This window comes from Aotus nancymaae, unplaced genomic scaffold, assembly GCF_030222135.1.
Source record: "Aotus nancymaae isolate 86718 unplaced genomic scaffold, 86718_ANA_hifiasm-v0.15.2.pri h1tg000058l, whole genome shotgun sequence".
Lineage (NCBI taxonomy): Eukaryota > Metazoa > Chordata > Mammalia > Primates > Aotidae > Aotus > Aotus nancymaae.
Genome location: NW_026988472.1, coordinates 11,794,007 through 11,808,922, shown reverse-complemented (window position 1 = coordinate 11,808,922; position 14,916 = coordinate 11,794,007). Strand labels below are relative to the sequence as shown.

Below are 14,916 nucleotides of genomic sequence, written 5' to 3'. Positions count from 1 at the left end.
TAAAGTAAATAAGCCACGGTGAGATACCATTTCATACCTGCTAGGGTGGCAGTAATAAGAAAGGCAAACAGTCAAGGATGTGGAAAAATTGGAACCCTCATGCATTGCTGGTGGGAGTAAAAATGATGCAGCTGCTGTGAAAAAAGTTTGTCAGTTTCTCAAAATGTTAAACATAGAGTTACCTTATAAACCAGTAATTCTACTCCTAAGTGTATACCTGCAGTTTAAGAGATCACTAAGACCATTCTCAGGTTCAGTAATTCACTAGAAGGACTCACAGAACTCAGATGAACAGTTATACTCACAGTCGTAGTTTATTACAGTGAAAAGATGCAGATTTAAAATTAGCCAAGGAAAGAGGTGCATAAGGCCTGGTCCAGTAGAGATCTGGAATGCAGCTTCCAGTTACCCCTGCCAGTGGAGTTGTGCAGACAGTGCTTATTTCTGCCAGCAACAATGTGTAATACACACAGAGTATTGCCAGCCAGGAAGGCTCACCTTTGGTGTTCAGCGATTTTATTGAGAGTTGGCCACGTAGGCATTGCTCACTGTCCACATGGCTGACCTTACTCTCCAATCCCTCCAGAGGTGAAAGTCTCTACCATAAATCACATCATTAGTATAGACTATCTCACTTGGCCCAAGTACCCAAGGTAAACAAGGACACTCTTATCAGGCAGGACATTCCAGGGGCTTAAGGTTCCTTCTAAGGCACTGAAGACAAACAGCCAGACCTTTCTTTAGACAAGGTTATCCTTTACTGCACAATACCAGAGAGAAATAAAAACATATATCCACACAAAAACTGCTGCATGAATTTTCATAGCAGCATTATTTCATAACAGGCAAAAAGTTAAAACAACCCAAATGTTCATCGACTTGATGAAATGGGATATATCCATACAATTATTTTTTTGGCCATAAAAAGGAATGAAGTTCTAATACATGCTACAACATAGATGAACCTGAAGAACATGCTAAGTGAAAGAAGCTAGACTCACACAGCCACATATTGTTATGATTCCACTTATATGAAATGTCCAGAATAGGCACATTGATAGAGACAGAAAGTAGATTACCAACTCCATATTGATAGAGACAGAAAGTAGATTACTAACTCCAGCTTGGGACTGGAGTTGGTAACAGGGAGTAACTACAAATGGACACAAGATTTGGGGTGAGGGGTGATGAAAATGTCCTGAAATTAGGTAGTGGCAATGGTTGCATGGCTGTAAATATATTGAAAACCATTGAAATGTACACATTAAACTGGTAAACTTTATGGTGTATAAAATATATCTTAATAAAGCTGTTTGTCATTTCAGTGAATGAATATAATGACCATGCTGTAATGCATGTAATAAAGTGTTTAAAGACACATGTGTAAAAGATGCATCGTACAAGTGCTATTTGCTTGCCATAGTGAGAACAGTGCTATCTCAATTTTTTATTTTAAATTTGTAAATGTAAAAATATATTTTTAAATGGGCATAATAAAACCTCTCTATCACCTTCTGTGGTTACAGTGGAAATAAGTGAGATGTATGCGGAGGCATTTTGTTTAATAGAATGTGCCACACATATGTTTTAGAAAAAAAGCAAATAGAATCTGACTGGCTCCTTTCTTCTTCTCCTTTCCTTTCCTTTCCTTTTTCCTTTTCCTTTTTTTTTCCTTTCCTACTCCTGTCGCCCAGCCTTGAATACTGGAGTGCAGTGGCACGATCAGGGCTCACTGCAGCTTCAACTTCCCAGGCTCCCACCTCAGCCTCCCTAGTACCCAGCACTACAGGTGTGTGCCACCACACCCAGCTAATTTTTGTATTTTTTGTAGAGACAGCATTTTGTTATGTTGCCCAGGCTGGTCTTGACCTCCTGGACTCAAGCGATCCTTGTGCCTTGGCCTTCCAAATGCTGGAATTATAGGCATGAGCCACTGTGCCTTGCTCTTCTTTTTTTTTTTTTTTTCTTTGAGACAAAGTCTCCAACTGTCACCCAGGCTGGAGTGCAGTGGACCAGGCTGGAGTGCAATGGTGTGATCTCAGCTCACTGCAACCTCCACCTCCCAGGTTCATGCGATTCTCCTGCCTCAGCCTTCCAAGTAGCTGGGATTACAGGCACACATCACCACACCCAGTTAATTTTTTGTATTTATAGTAAAGACGGGGTTTCACCATGTTGGCCAGGCTGGTCTCAAACTCCTAACCTCGTGATCCACCTGCCTCCCCTTCCCAAAGTGCTGGGACTACAGGCGTGAGCCACCTCACCTCTCCCAGCCCTTTTTGTTTGTTTGTTTGAGAGGGAGTCTTGCCCTGTCACTCAGACTGGAGTGCAGTGGTGCAATCTCAACTCACTGCAACCTCCACCTCCCAGATTCAAGCAATTCTCCTGCCTCAGCCTCCTGAGTAGCTGGGATTACAGGTTCGCATCACCATGCCTGGCTAATTTTCTGTATCTTTAGTAGAGACGGAGTCTCACCATGTTGACCAGGCTGGTCTCAAACTCCTGACCTCGTGATCCGCCTGCTTCCACCTCCCAATGTGCTGGGATTACAGGTGTTAGCCTCTGTGCCCAGTCCTCTTTTTTCTTTAGTGGTAATATTACTTTATGGTTTTTGTTGTTTTGCAGTCTAGGTGATCTTTAGTAAAACCATATCTTTTTTTTTTTTTTTTTTTTTTTGGAGACAGGGTCTCTTTGTCACCCAGGCTGGAGTGCAGTGGCACAATCGTGGTTCCCTATAGCCTCGACCTCCTGAGCTCAAGCAATCCTCCCACCTCAGCCACCTGAGTACTACAGGCTTGTGCCACCATACTCTGCTAATTTTTTTTATTTTTAGTAGAGACAAGGTCTCACTATGTTACTCAGGCTGGTCTCAAACTTCTGAGCTCAAGTGATCTCACCTCAGCCTCCCAAAGTGCTGGGATTGCAGGTGTGAGCCACCATGCCCAGCCCAAGTTTTATCTTTTAAATTGCAATTTTTATTAACACATTGTAATTGTACATATTTGTGGGGGTAGAATTTGATGCCTTTATGTTATATAGTCAAATCGGGATATTTAGCATATTCATCATCTCATGCATTTATCATTTCTTTATGGTGAGAACAATCAAAAGCCTCTCTTCTAGTTATTTTGTAAAATATAATAGCCTTCTGTTAACTATCATCACCCTGTGCAATAGAACACCAGAATTTATTCCTCCCAATTATAACTTGGTACTCATTGACCAACATTTTTTCACCACCAAAATATATAAATCTTCAGCGATAAATACCACAGAATTACTTTTTTTGAAACTCTGGATTTTATGGCAGTTTCTTAAGAGGTATTATATTTTTCATATAACTACCCAGTTATTGTCTGTGCATTATCTTTTGAGTAATTTATGTTTATATTTATGTCTCTATATTCTATAAACGTTCTATAAATTTGACCTGAGAAGATCTATTTTTAGCTTCCTAATAATAGTAGTTTAATGTCACTTATTCATTCCCTTGAATAGAAAATCACTTGCTTTTTCTTCCCATATCTTTAACAGTTATTAAACAGCAAAAGAGTACTCTGCCCATCACTTTAAATCTTTTGCTAAAGAATACCTTTTACTTTTGTTTTTCAAATGTCTGACTAGTTTCTTAGCCAACTGATAACAACAGGTACCCAGATAAAAGTACATCTTGAACTTTCATCATCCTCATTTTCGTGAGGCTTCAGTGTAATATAACACACTTTTCTGATAGTGGTGTTGAAAGCCAGGATGGACCATCTTAGGAGTTTCTTATCAGTGGGAGAATTAATAGGAAAGTGGAGGGGGAGGTGTATAGAGTCTGGGATGGAGGTAGAAAATCAATCATTCTAGAGGAAATTCAAACAATAATAAATGTGAGGCTGGATTAGATGATCTTAGAATTATATTCCATCCCTGGAATTCTTTATCATATGAAATTAGTTTAAATGGAATATAGAGTATGCCCCATTAAAACTTTGACAGTTGCCAATATTCTCTTAGGTGTTGAATTTCTCAATCTAAGATGATCTATCAGGCCTTTGCATTATTTTTCTTTATTCATATATAAGAGTTAACACTCAGCTTTAACGATGAGTTCCATTATTTCCTTAGAAACAAATCTTTCCTTACTTTCTCTACTTCCTCTACATAAACACATAGATGCACTCATGCATTTTAAATCTTTGGAAGCGGGGTGCAGTGGCTCACGTGTGTAATCCCAGCACTTTGGGAGGCCGAGGTGGGTGAATCACTTGAGGCCAGGAGTTCAAGACCAGACCATCCTGGCCAACATGGTGAAACCCCGTCTCTACTAAATATACAAACATTAGCCAGGCATGGTGGTGCATAACTGTAGTCCCAGCTACTTGGGAGGCTGAGGCAAGAGAACTGATTGAACCCAGGAGGCTACAGAGAGCTGAGATTGCATCACTACACTCCAGCCTGGGCAACAAAGTGAGACCGTCTCTCAGAAAAAAAAGGACCGGGTGCGGTGACTCACGCCTGTAATCCCAGCACTTTGGGAGGCCGAGGTGGGTGGATCACCTGAGGTCAGGAGGTGGTGGGCTCCTGTAATCCCAGCTACTTGGGAGGCTGAGGCAGGAGTATCACTTGAACCCAGGAGGCAGAGGTTACAGTGAGCTGAGATTGTGCCACTGCACTCCAGCCTGGGTGACAGAGCAAGACTCCTCCGTCTCAAAAAAAAAAAATTAGGCCTGGCATAGTGGCTTATGCCTATAATCCCAGCACTTTGGGAGGCCAAGGCAGGCAGATCATTTGAGGTCAGGAGCTTGAGACCAGCCTGGCCAAATGGTGAAACTCTGTCTCGACTAAAATACAAAAATTAGCTGGACATGGTGACGCACCCCTATAATCCCAGCTACTCACAAGGCTGAGGTGAGAAGATCGCTTGAGCCTGGGAGGCAGAGGTTGCAGTGAACCAAAATCGCACCACTGCACTCCAGCCTGGGCAACAGAGTGAGACCCTGTGTCAATCAGTCAGTCAGTCTTTGGAAGGAAAGCTGTAACATTGTAACCATAACAAATAGTAATTAAGGCTAACTGAAGCACAGGAGTATAGTAGTCATGGGCCAGGTCCTTCCTCCTCTGCCCCCTATGAATAGTCAGTATATACTGCATAGTAATGCTTAATAAATGTGTTAAATCTGTGACTCAATGGCAGAATATTATAAACTTAATTTCAGATTGTCTGTAACCATACTGTTCAATAGAACTTTCCACAGTATGCCAGTCATGATGGCTCACACCTGTAATCCCAGCACTTTGGGAGGCCGAGGCAGGAGGATCACCTGAGGTCAGGCATTCGAGACCATCATGGCCAACACAGTAAAACCCCATCTCTACTAAAAATACAAAAAAATTAGCCAGGCGTGATGGCAGGCACCTGTAGTCCCAGCTCCTTGAATCACTTGAACCCTGCAGGTGGAGGTTGCAGTGAGCCGAGATTGTGCCACTGCTCTCCCGCCTTGGCAACAGAGCAAGACTCTGTCTCAAAAAAACAAACAAAAAAAACTTTCCACAGTGATGGCAATGTTTTATGTCTGTGCTGTCTAGTATGTTTAAAATGTGGCCAGTGTGACTGAGAAACTAAATTTTTAATTATACATAATTTTAATTAATTTAAACTTAAGGCTGGGCACAGTGGCTCATGCCTGTAACCCCAGCACTTTGGGAGGCTGAGGTAGGCAGATCATTTGAGGTCAAGAGTTTGAGACCAACCTGACCAACATAGTGAAACCCCATCTCTACTAAAAATACAAAAATTGTGCCAGACGCCGTGACTCACGCCTGTAATCCCAGCACTTTAGGAGGATGAGGCAGGTGGATCACCTGAGATCGGGAGTTCAAGACCAGCTTGACCAACATGGAGAAACCTCGTCTCTACTAAAAATACAAAATTACGCTGGCATGATGGCGCATGCCTGTAATCCCAGCTACTTGGGAGGCTGAGGCAACAGAATCGCTTGAACCTGGGAGGCAAAGGTTGCAGTGAGCCAAGATTGCACCACTGTGCTCTAGCCTGGACAACAGAGGGAGACGCCATCTCAAAAGAAATATATATATACATATACATATATACATACATACATACGTGTGTGTGTGTGTGTGTGTGTGTGTGTGTGTGTGTGTGTGTGTATTTAAATAGCTACTTGGCTACCAAGTTGGACAGCTCAATTCTATAAGAACAGTTTCACCAGGCGTGGTGACTCACACCTGTAATCCCAACACTTTGGGAGGCTGAGGTGGGTAGATCACTTGAGCCCAGGAGTTCAAGACCAGCGTGGGCAACATAGATTCCGTCTCTACTTTAAAATATTTTTATTTAAAAAACTTCTTTTTGAGACAGGATCTTGCTCTGTTGCCTAGGCTGTAGTACAGTGATGTGATCTTGGCTCACTGCAGCCTGGACCTCCCGGATTCAAGCAGTTCTCATGCCTCAGCCTCCCAAGTAGCTGGGACTATAGGCCTGTGCCACCATGCCCAGATAGCTTTTGTATCTTTAGTAGAGACAGGGTTTCACCATGTTGCCTAGGCTGGTCTCAAACTCCTGGCCTCAAGTGATCCACCTGCCTCAGCCTCCCAAAGCGTGAGCCACTGTGCCCCAGCATAAAATTTTTATGTTTAAAACAAAAATTCAAGAAGTTAGTTTACTTAGATATTGGAATTCCTGTGACCTTTTTAGAACCAATGGATGCTCTAGCAATAATACTGACTTTGTGTGTTTTCTTTTGTTTGTTTAGAAGCATTTTCTGAGCAACTGCTTGTTCAATATTTAATAACAGTGCAAAATGAAAGACACAGCTTCTGTTTTTAAGATCTATGCCCAAGGACTTGACAATTGTTGTATTATAGATACAGTGTGAAAAGTACCATTATAAAAGCATTTATAGGGTAATGTGGGAGACACAGAGAAGAAACTACATGACTGTTTACAGGAGCCAAGGAAAAGATCTCAGAAAAACTTGATGCTTGAATGCTTGAGCTGAAACCTCAAAAGCGGTGTTTGAATTTTTTGGCCTCTGTGTTTGCTGTTTTCTGTAAGAACGGTTTTCTTGGGTTACTTGTAAAGCATCTGTTACAGTCAATTTAGAACTAACTTTCTCCTGGTCTTTCCTTTGCTTCATACAAGCTATCAGTTTAGGTCCAGAAACATAGGGCTCTGCCTTTTCAAACTCCAACCCTGCCACCTTGACACATATTTTCTTCCTATAGTGCTCTGTAAAAAGCTGCATCACTGCCTTCCACGTCACCTGTGCCTTTGAGCACGGCCTAGAGATGAAGACCATCCTAGATGAGGGAGACGAAGTGAAGTTCAAATCATACTGCCTCAAGCATAGCCAAAACAAGCAGAAACTTGGAGAAGCTGAGTACCCCCACTACAGGGCTACAGAGCAGAGCCAGGCCAAAAGTGAGAAAACCAGCCTGCGGGCACAGAAGCTTCGGGAGCTGGAGGAGGAGTTCTATTCCTTGGTACGAGTGGAAGATGTGGCCACAGAGCTGGGGATGCCCACACTAGCTGTGGACTTTATCTATAACTACTGGAAACTGAAGCGGAAAAGTAACTTCAATAAGCCATTATTTCCTCCAAAGGAGGATGAAGAAAATGGTCTAGTGCAGCCAAAAGAGGAAAGCATTCATACTCGAATGAGAATGTTTATGCACCTACGCCAGGACCTGGAGAGGGTAAGATGACCAGCTGTGACTAAGTATATAGGTCTCTGTCTGTGTAGAAATGGAGGTCCCACTTCTGGTTTAAAAATGGTCAGTCAGCTCATAATAGTGTGGGCTTCTGTGTCCTTGCTTATCTTCTGATCTCTTTGTGGCCCCCAGACATTGGGCTCTGTGTAAATTTTGACAGGCACATCCAGGGGATTTGAGAGGCCTCACTTGTATGCTCTATGAACTTTACATTTGAAATAAATTCTCATTTGGTTTACCTTTTATTCACTGTTGAGCCTAAATTGGCCCATTCATATTTTACTGACATATTTATGAGACTGCAGGCTGAAGAAAGAGTGAATTTTGTTCAGGAAAGCACCAAATTAGAGTTTCACAAACTTGGCACTGTTGACATTTTGGACTGGATAGCTGTTTGCTGTTGGGGTGCTGTCCTTTGTTGTTGGGGGAATTTAAGATGTTTACCAGATTCCCTGGCTTCTGTCACCTACAGCGTGACAACCAAAAATGTCTGCAAATTACCAAATGATTTTGACCCTGTGGGTCAAAATCACCCCCCAGTTGAGAGCCACTCCAATTATTGAATGATAATTCAATATAACTCATGGTATATTTATCAGGTATCCACTAAATGAGATGCCACAGGGCTTCAAAAGTAAGCCTGTGTTTATCCTAGAGAATTTTCTAGTTAAATGTTTCTATAAATGGCTTGTGCTTTTTTTTTTCTGCTGCCAGAATTTGAAAGAGAACTAATAGATTTGGCTCACTTTTAAAAATGTAAGACACACACATATAGCACCTACTATTACTACTATTATTGCCAACACTGTTCTAAGCATTCTATAAATATTAATTCATTTAATTCTAACATGCCCATGAAAAACTACTATTATCATCATTGCTATTTACAGATGAACAAATGGGGCAAAGAAAGGTTGTGTAACTTGCCTAGGTAGGGAGTATGAGAGAATGAGTATTTCACCTTTGTGGCTGTGGAAACTTGGTTGAGCTGAAAGTGTGAGCAAGAAAATCACTTCTAGTCTTCCCAGTGGACCTGTATACTGTTCATCCGGCACTTATTATAAAATTGTACTGGTTACAGCCAGCATTGCTATCATTTGTACTCAGGGATCTAAAGGGAAGGCTGAATTGTTAAACCATCATTCGGTCTTCCCAACCTGGCTATGCAAATAAACATCAAGCCCATAACACTGCAGGGAGAGTAGGTTTCAGAAGGCAGATTTGGAGCATTTTGCTCTTACTATTGATTGATATATGAACCATGATCCAACAATTGACCATGCTGTATGAATTCCTGTGGAGTGGCTCTCATTCTGCAGGTCTTGGATTCTGTCTCCTCTCCTTACCCTCATCTGACTTTAATGTCTTTATTTTAGCGAAACAATTTCGGTTGTCAGGAATTTGCTTAACATGACAAACATCTCTATTTGTTGGGGATTGGGCTTTCAGGTCCGAAATCTGTGCTACATGATAAGCAGGCGAGAGAAGCTGAAACTGTCACACAACAAAATACAGGAACAGATCTTTGGTTTGCAAGTCCAGCTTCTTAATGAAGAAATTGATGCAGGTAACCTGTCTTTTTAAAATGTCCTAACAAATATGTAGACTCTGGTTATATCCTGTCCTAACAATTTAAATTTCATGTCAGTCATTCCACTTAAAAATCTTTTAAAATTCTTGACAAATATCTCATTTGCTTCAGTCCAATCTTGCTATAACCTGGCCCATTTCACTGTCAGTTCATAAGGCAAGAAATCCCAGGGTGGAGTAGGAGGAGTTGCAGGTCCTGGACAGGTAGTCTAGGTCCCAAACAGATATTTGAGGCCATTAGTTGAAGCCATGAAATTATTCTGTAATTATCAAACTCATTTAGAAATCAATGGGATATAGGATCTAACCTGTTTCCGGAAAACATTTAATTCCAGGGTTACTCATCTTAATTATTTTTATTTTTTCCCTCCAGAACGTTTGTGAACTTGATCTTTACTCATCTTAATAATAGTCTATTAAAGTAGACTTAGCCAGAAGTAAGCTTGGAGATCTGAGTTATCTTTTCATTTATTCACTAATATTTGTTGAGCACCTACAATGGACTGGGAACTGAGCTACAAGATAGAGCAGAAAGCAAGACAAAAATCCCTGCCTGTAGGGTACACTGCCTACTTGGTGAGCAAGACAGGTGAGCATAATTATAGTGCCCTAAGCATAGGGAGCTTCGCTGGAATGAATACAGTCATATTTAGTGACACCTGTAACCTCCTTGTGCCTCATTTAACACAGAGATCAATGGCAGAGCCTGGGCGACTAGGGGTCACTGGACAGGGTATACAGAATCAGCTCCTGCCAAGGGTCAGCCATGGAGCAAGAGAGAGACTCAGAAATGAGGTGACAGGTGGGTGTCAGAGGCTCTGGAGTATCTGAGTGTCATGGGTCTCAACAGAATGGTATAGCAGGAGGCAGCAGGACTGCTCAGCCACAAAGGTCAACATGACAGGCAAAACAAGGAGAAGCCGAGGACAGCAGAGAGAGTCCCTGAATGCTGAGGAAATTGGCTTCTACACATGCCTTCTGATAGGTAGGAGGCAGCCTCATTATGACTTGCAGCATCAGCAGGTGGCAGCTGCTGACAGAGATGGGGACTGTGGATGTTCAAGATGGACCCTTGGGAAACAAATGCTGCCCATTGGGGCACCTAAGAGCTGTCCTCTTGATATCTCATTTTTGTGAGGATACAGTACGATGATAATGGACAAAGGTCAAGTCCATATACAAAGAGGAATTGTTTGATAGTGCTTTTTAAATTTCAAAGCACTTGAAATAATAGAAGAAGACCTGTTCTAACTATGATTGTAGGGTGACAAACTGAGAAACTAATTGCCAATACTCCCCAGCCAATCCTATAGCCGGCTGATTGGCAGGAATGTTATGATTCTTTTCTGCTAGCCTTACCACTACAAAACCTCCCACCTACATAATGTTCATTTGTAGTCAGGAAATTATTCTACGTTAGGGATATAAAATTTATGGGAACCACCCACTATCACCTCTAATGCCAAGTTCAAACACATACATACTCTTCACCCACCAAAACCCGTGCTACATTTCTGAGGGTTGGTGTTTGACTTGCTTCAGGAAGGCTAGAAGAGATTAGAGGATGGATCCTGAAATGTGTGTGTTTAAGACATATGCTAAGTGCTGTGCCATACCAACACATGCATACACAGACACACAAATAGGGAGACCCTGTTCTAAACCATTGCTAGTGACATTCTTCTCAGAAATGAAAGGGCAGAGATGGGACACAGGAGGCAACACACTAGTTTTGATCATTTTACAGACTGAAGGAGCAGAGGTGAAGAGATGTGGAGCCATACAGCAAACAGTGGCATTACTGAGTTTTTCATCCATAGCATTCTTGACCCAAACTTCTAGTTCATTTCACTCCAGCTGCTACACCATGATGTACATACATAACAGAGCCAGGTACTTATTAAACATTTGGAAGAGTAGATATGTGAACTCACTTTGCCATAAGCACAAAAGCCATTATTTAAATCAGTTGTTAAAATGAATCTTTCTTTTTTATCTCAGGGCTTCCTTTGACAAATGCACTCGAAAATTCACTGTTTTACCCACCACCAAGAATTACCTTGAAGTTAAAAATGCCCAGATCAACCCCGGAAGACCACAGAAACAGCTCCACAGAAACCGATCAGCAACCCCACTCTCCTGACAGCAGCTCCTCTGTTCACAGTATCAGGAGCATGCAGGTGCCCCAGGAGTCACTAGAAATGAGAATGAAATCATATCCGAGATACCCACTAGAGAGCAAAAATAACCGTTTGCTGGCCAGTCTCAGCCATTCTAGGAGTGAAGCAAAGGAGTCCAGTCCTGCTTGGAGAACCCCATCTTCAGAGTGCTATCAAGGGCAGTCACTGGGAAAGCCTATGGTCCTTCAGGCTGCCCTCCATGGACAGTCTTCCGTTGGGAATGGGAGAAGTCAGCCTAACTCCAAGTTTGCCAAATCCAATGGCCTGGAAGGTAGCTGGTCTGGGAATGTCACCCAAAAAGACAGCTCAAGTGAGATGTTCTGTGACCAGGAGCCTGTGCTCAGCTCCCACTTGGCCAGTCAGGGCAGCTTTAGAAAATCCACTGTAGAACACTTTAGTAGGTCCTTTAAAGAGACCACCAATAGGTGGGTGAAGACCACAGAGGACCTCCAGTGCTATGTGAAACCAACCAAGAGTATGAACCCCAAGGAGCAGTTCTGGGGTAGGCAGCTTCTCAGGCGGTCTGCAGGGAGAGCTCCATATCAGGAAAATGATGGCTATTGCCCAGATTTGGAGCTGAGTGATTCAGAAGCAGAAAGTGATGGGAATAAAGAAAAAGTCAGGGTAAGGAAAGACAACTCAGACAGGGAAAATCCTCCCCATGACTCTAGACGGGATTGTCATGGTAAAAGCAAGACACATTCCCTTTCCCACAGTTCAATGCAAAGGTGATTAGAAACTTCCAAGGATGGCCCAACCTTTGCCTTTGCCCCATATATTGGGGAAAACCCATACGCCAAAAGGATTTTAGCATATGTTACAAGGAATTTCAGTGAAAAGGATAAAATTTTTCCATAGTAAATTGTCTTGCAGTTTTTGAAAATGTTTCAAGTCTAGTTTTTACAAGCACATTACAGTAATTGCAGGTTGTCCAGAGGTTGGTTTGTCAGAGGCTATTGGGAAGAGCTGGGCCCAGAGTATTTGCTCAGTAAATATTTTGGGGCAGCTTTCCAGTTACATAACACGTTGACAAGTATATATATTAAGAGTCTTTGCATTATTAACTGATTTGCAAGAGACCATGATTATCAGACACTAAAACTACTTATCTTTTGAAGCTACAGCATGTGACTCACAGAGCTCCTGTCTGTAGGAAGTTTCTAATTCCTCTGGTATCTATAAACCCTTTTCAGGGGAGAGACCAGGAGACCACCATCTTAGATACTGTTAAACTCACTACTGTCTTCCTTTGTTCTGCACAAGGTTGAGTTGCTTTCACAGTATCTTAACTTACTGAGTCAATACTACTCATGCTTATCAGTGTCCAGTGCCTGTTCCTAAACTTGCTTGTTGGGGACACACTCATAACTATTTCACCTGACTGACAAGCATAAAAGGCTAACTTGTGGATAGTGTTTACAAAAGTACAAAAGTACTACTTCCAAGGAAAATGCTCTGATTCTCTCTATTTAGGCATTTGTGAAGGATTCCAGAGCCTTTCCCAAAGTGAGACCATTTCTGGGGTATTTGTACCAGGTCAGGGTTTTTGTGTTGTTGTTTTCAAATAAGTTTGACTAAAATAAGTTTGGCTGACAGTTTTTGTATACCTGCTTTAATGTTTATAAAATTTTTATTGAGGTATAATTAAAATATAATAAAATGCACAGAGGTTAAGTATTCTTACCTGCTTTAATTTTGAAACAGATTTTTATTGTCAAACAGAATTTGAAAGCATGTGTTTAACACATGGATATAATTTAGGTTTGTATCAACTTTGAATCTGAGGCAGTTTCCCAAACAAAAAGGCTGGAGCCATTTTTCAGAAGTTGTTTATACCCTGTTCCCAAACTATCAGCCTTGATTAATTTCTAGTAGGAAGAGAATAATTACATTTGCGGGGTGGGGGGGATAAAAACATGTCTGCTTCCCATTTAAATAAGAGGGAAATAATGCCATTTTTAAAATGTGAAGCAGACTATAATTCTCAGCTCTCTTTTCTTCTTAGCCTTAAATTAATATTCTCTTTCTTCTAGTTTGGAAAAGTATAATGGGAATATTCAGACAAAAGAGGCCATTTTCCATTTTTAAAGTTTCTTACTGATGAAACAGCCCAGCTGTAGTAGGTGCCAGTCAGTCAAGGCAGGGGCCCTCTCTCCGTCAATATGGAAAACTCAGCAGTTTTCCTCTCCCCCAGTTGTGTTCTTGTAACGTTGTTCGTGGGTTCCATTGCTTTTTGCTGTCTCCTTTTCTGAAAATGTATGTTTTTTGCCTCTCTTTTGGCTACATCTTCAAAATATTTCTTTTGTGCCTATGTACGTGTGTAAACATGCCATAGCATGTGTGGTAGGTGTCCTGTATTTTATTTGGAAAAAAACTATCAAAATGAGGAAGAGAATTTCCCCTATTTACACGCTAGGTTTCTGTGCTTTTTCTTTGAGTTCTTTGGAGTAGATGTTAATTTTACGCCTTCATGGTAATGAAATTATGATGGAGCTGTGTTGTAAATTCCTTATGTCAAAGGCCAGTGCGGCAGCCTATGTCCTTTCATGCCTTTCAATTCTGAGTGGGAGGAAAAGCAAACATCAAAACAGTGCTTCAGCCAAATTCCATATGTAATGCCATTGGGAGAGTATTGACTAAAATATCATTCGTCAGGGAAATATAGTTGTAATATTTTTACAGTATATTCCTAGGTAAATGAAGGAGCCTTCAGTTGTAAATTTCAATTGCCCCAAAATGTATTTGCTACATTTTGTTCTTTGAAGTATTACCTCTTAACCTTCTTTGTTAATTTTTTTCATTTTGTCTTATATAGTCCAGTTTTCCAAGATAAACTCAGTCTTTTTTCAAATGTCACCTTTTTACCAATACTTTTTCATTAAATTATGAAAACTGCTAACTACTGTCAGTGTGTTTTTTATTTTGGCATATTGGTTACATATGTTCCTTTTATATTTAAAAAATTATATTCACTGAACAAAACAGTGTGGGGAGAGGGAGGAGGAAGAGGAAGAATTGAATGTTTAGAAGCACACATTCAACTTTCAAGTCAATACCAGGGACCAAAGAAAACTCTGGATACTTGAACTCTACCTAGAAATCATGATTTTATCAGACTGGTGAGATAAAGGCCTTAGGATCATCATAAAACATCACCAGGGAGATAGATCCTATCTAAAGTGACAAGATTCAAAAGGCTTCAATCAGGCATCTCTTAAATATATACTCTTTACAATATTCATTCTATTTGGAGTCTTGTAAGTATGCTGATGTCATGATTTTATGTGGTGTCAAGGGATGACTTTTAGGCATTATAAAAATGTTCATGATGTTTGAGAAATGTACTTGCCAAAGGTCATTGGGTAGATCAGTAGTGAAGATAGGTAAGAGGTGACGTTGGTTCATTCTCTCTCTCTCTGCTAGAGAA

The 14,916-nt window shown here is 41.1% G+C and overlaps 1 protein-coding gene across 3 annotated transcripts in view; it reads left to right on the top strand.

Moving 5' to 3' along the window:
• Positions 1 to 14,387, top strand: part of JADE3 (jade family PHD finger 3) — a 166,490-nt gene extending 152,103 nt beyond the window's left edge. For 2 of the 3 annotated variants that reach the window (XM_064364388.1, XM_064364389.1), the window contains 3 exons: positions 7,234 to 7,704; positions 9,169 to 9,286; positions 11,311 to 14,382. In XM_064364388.1, coding sequence (XP_064220458.1) covers positions 7,234 to 7,704; positions 9,169 to 9,286; positions 11,311 to 12,221 — 1,500 coding nt within the window. In that variant the 3' untranslated portion in view covers positions 12,222 to 14,382. Of the gene's footprint in view, positions 1 to 7,233; positions 7,705 to 9,168; positions 9,287 to 11,310 lie in introns of all 3 variants that reach the window. The other variant, XM_064364386.1, reaches the window with a different exon arrangement.
• The last annotated feature ends 529 nt before the right edge of the window (positions 14,388 to 14,916 follow it).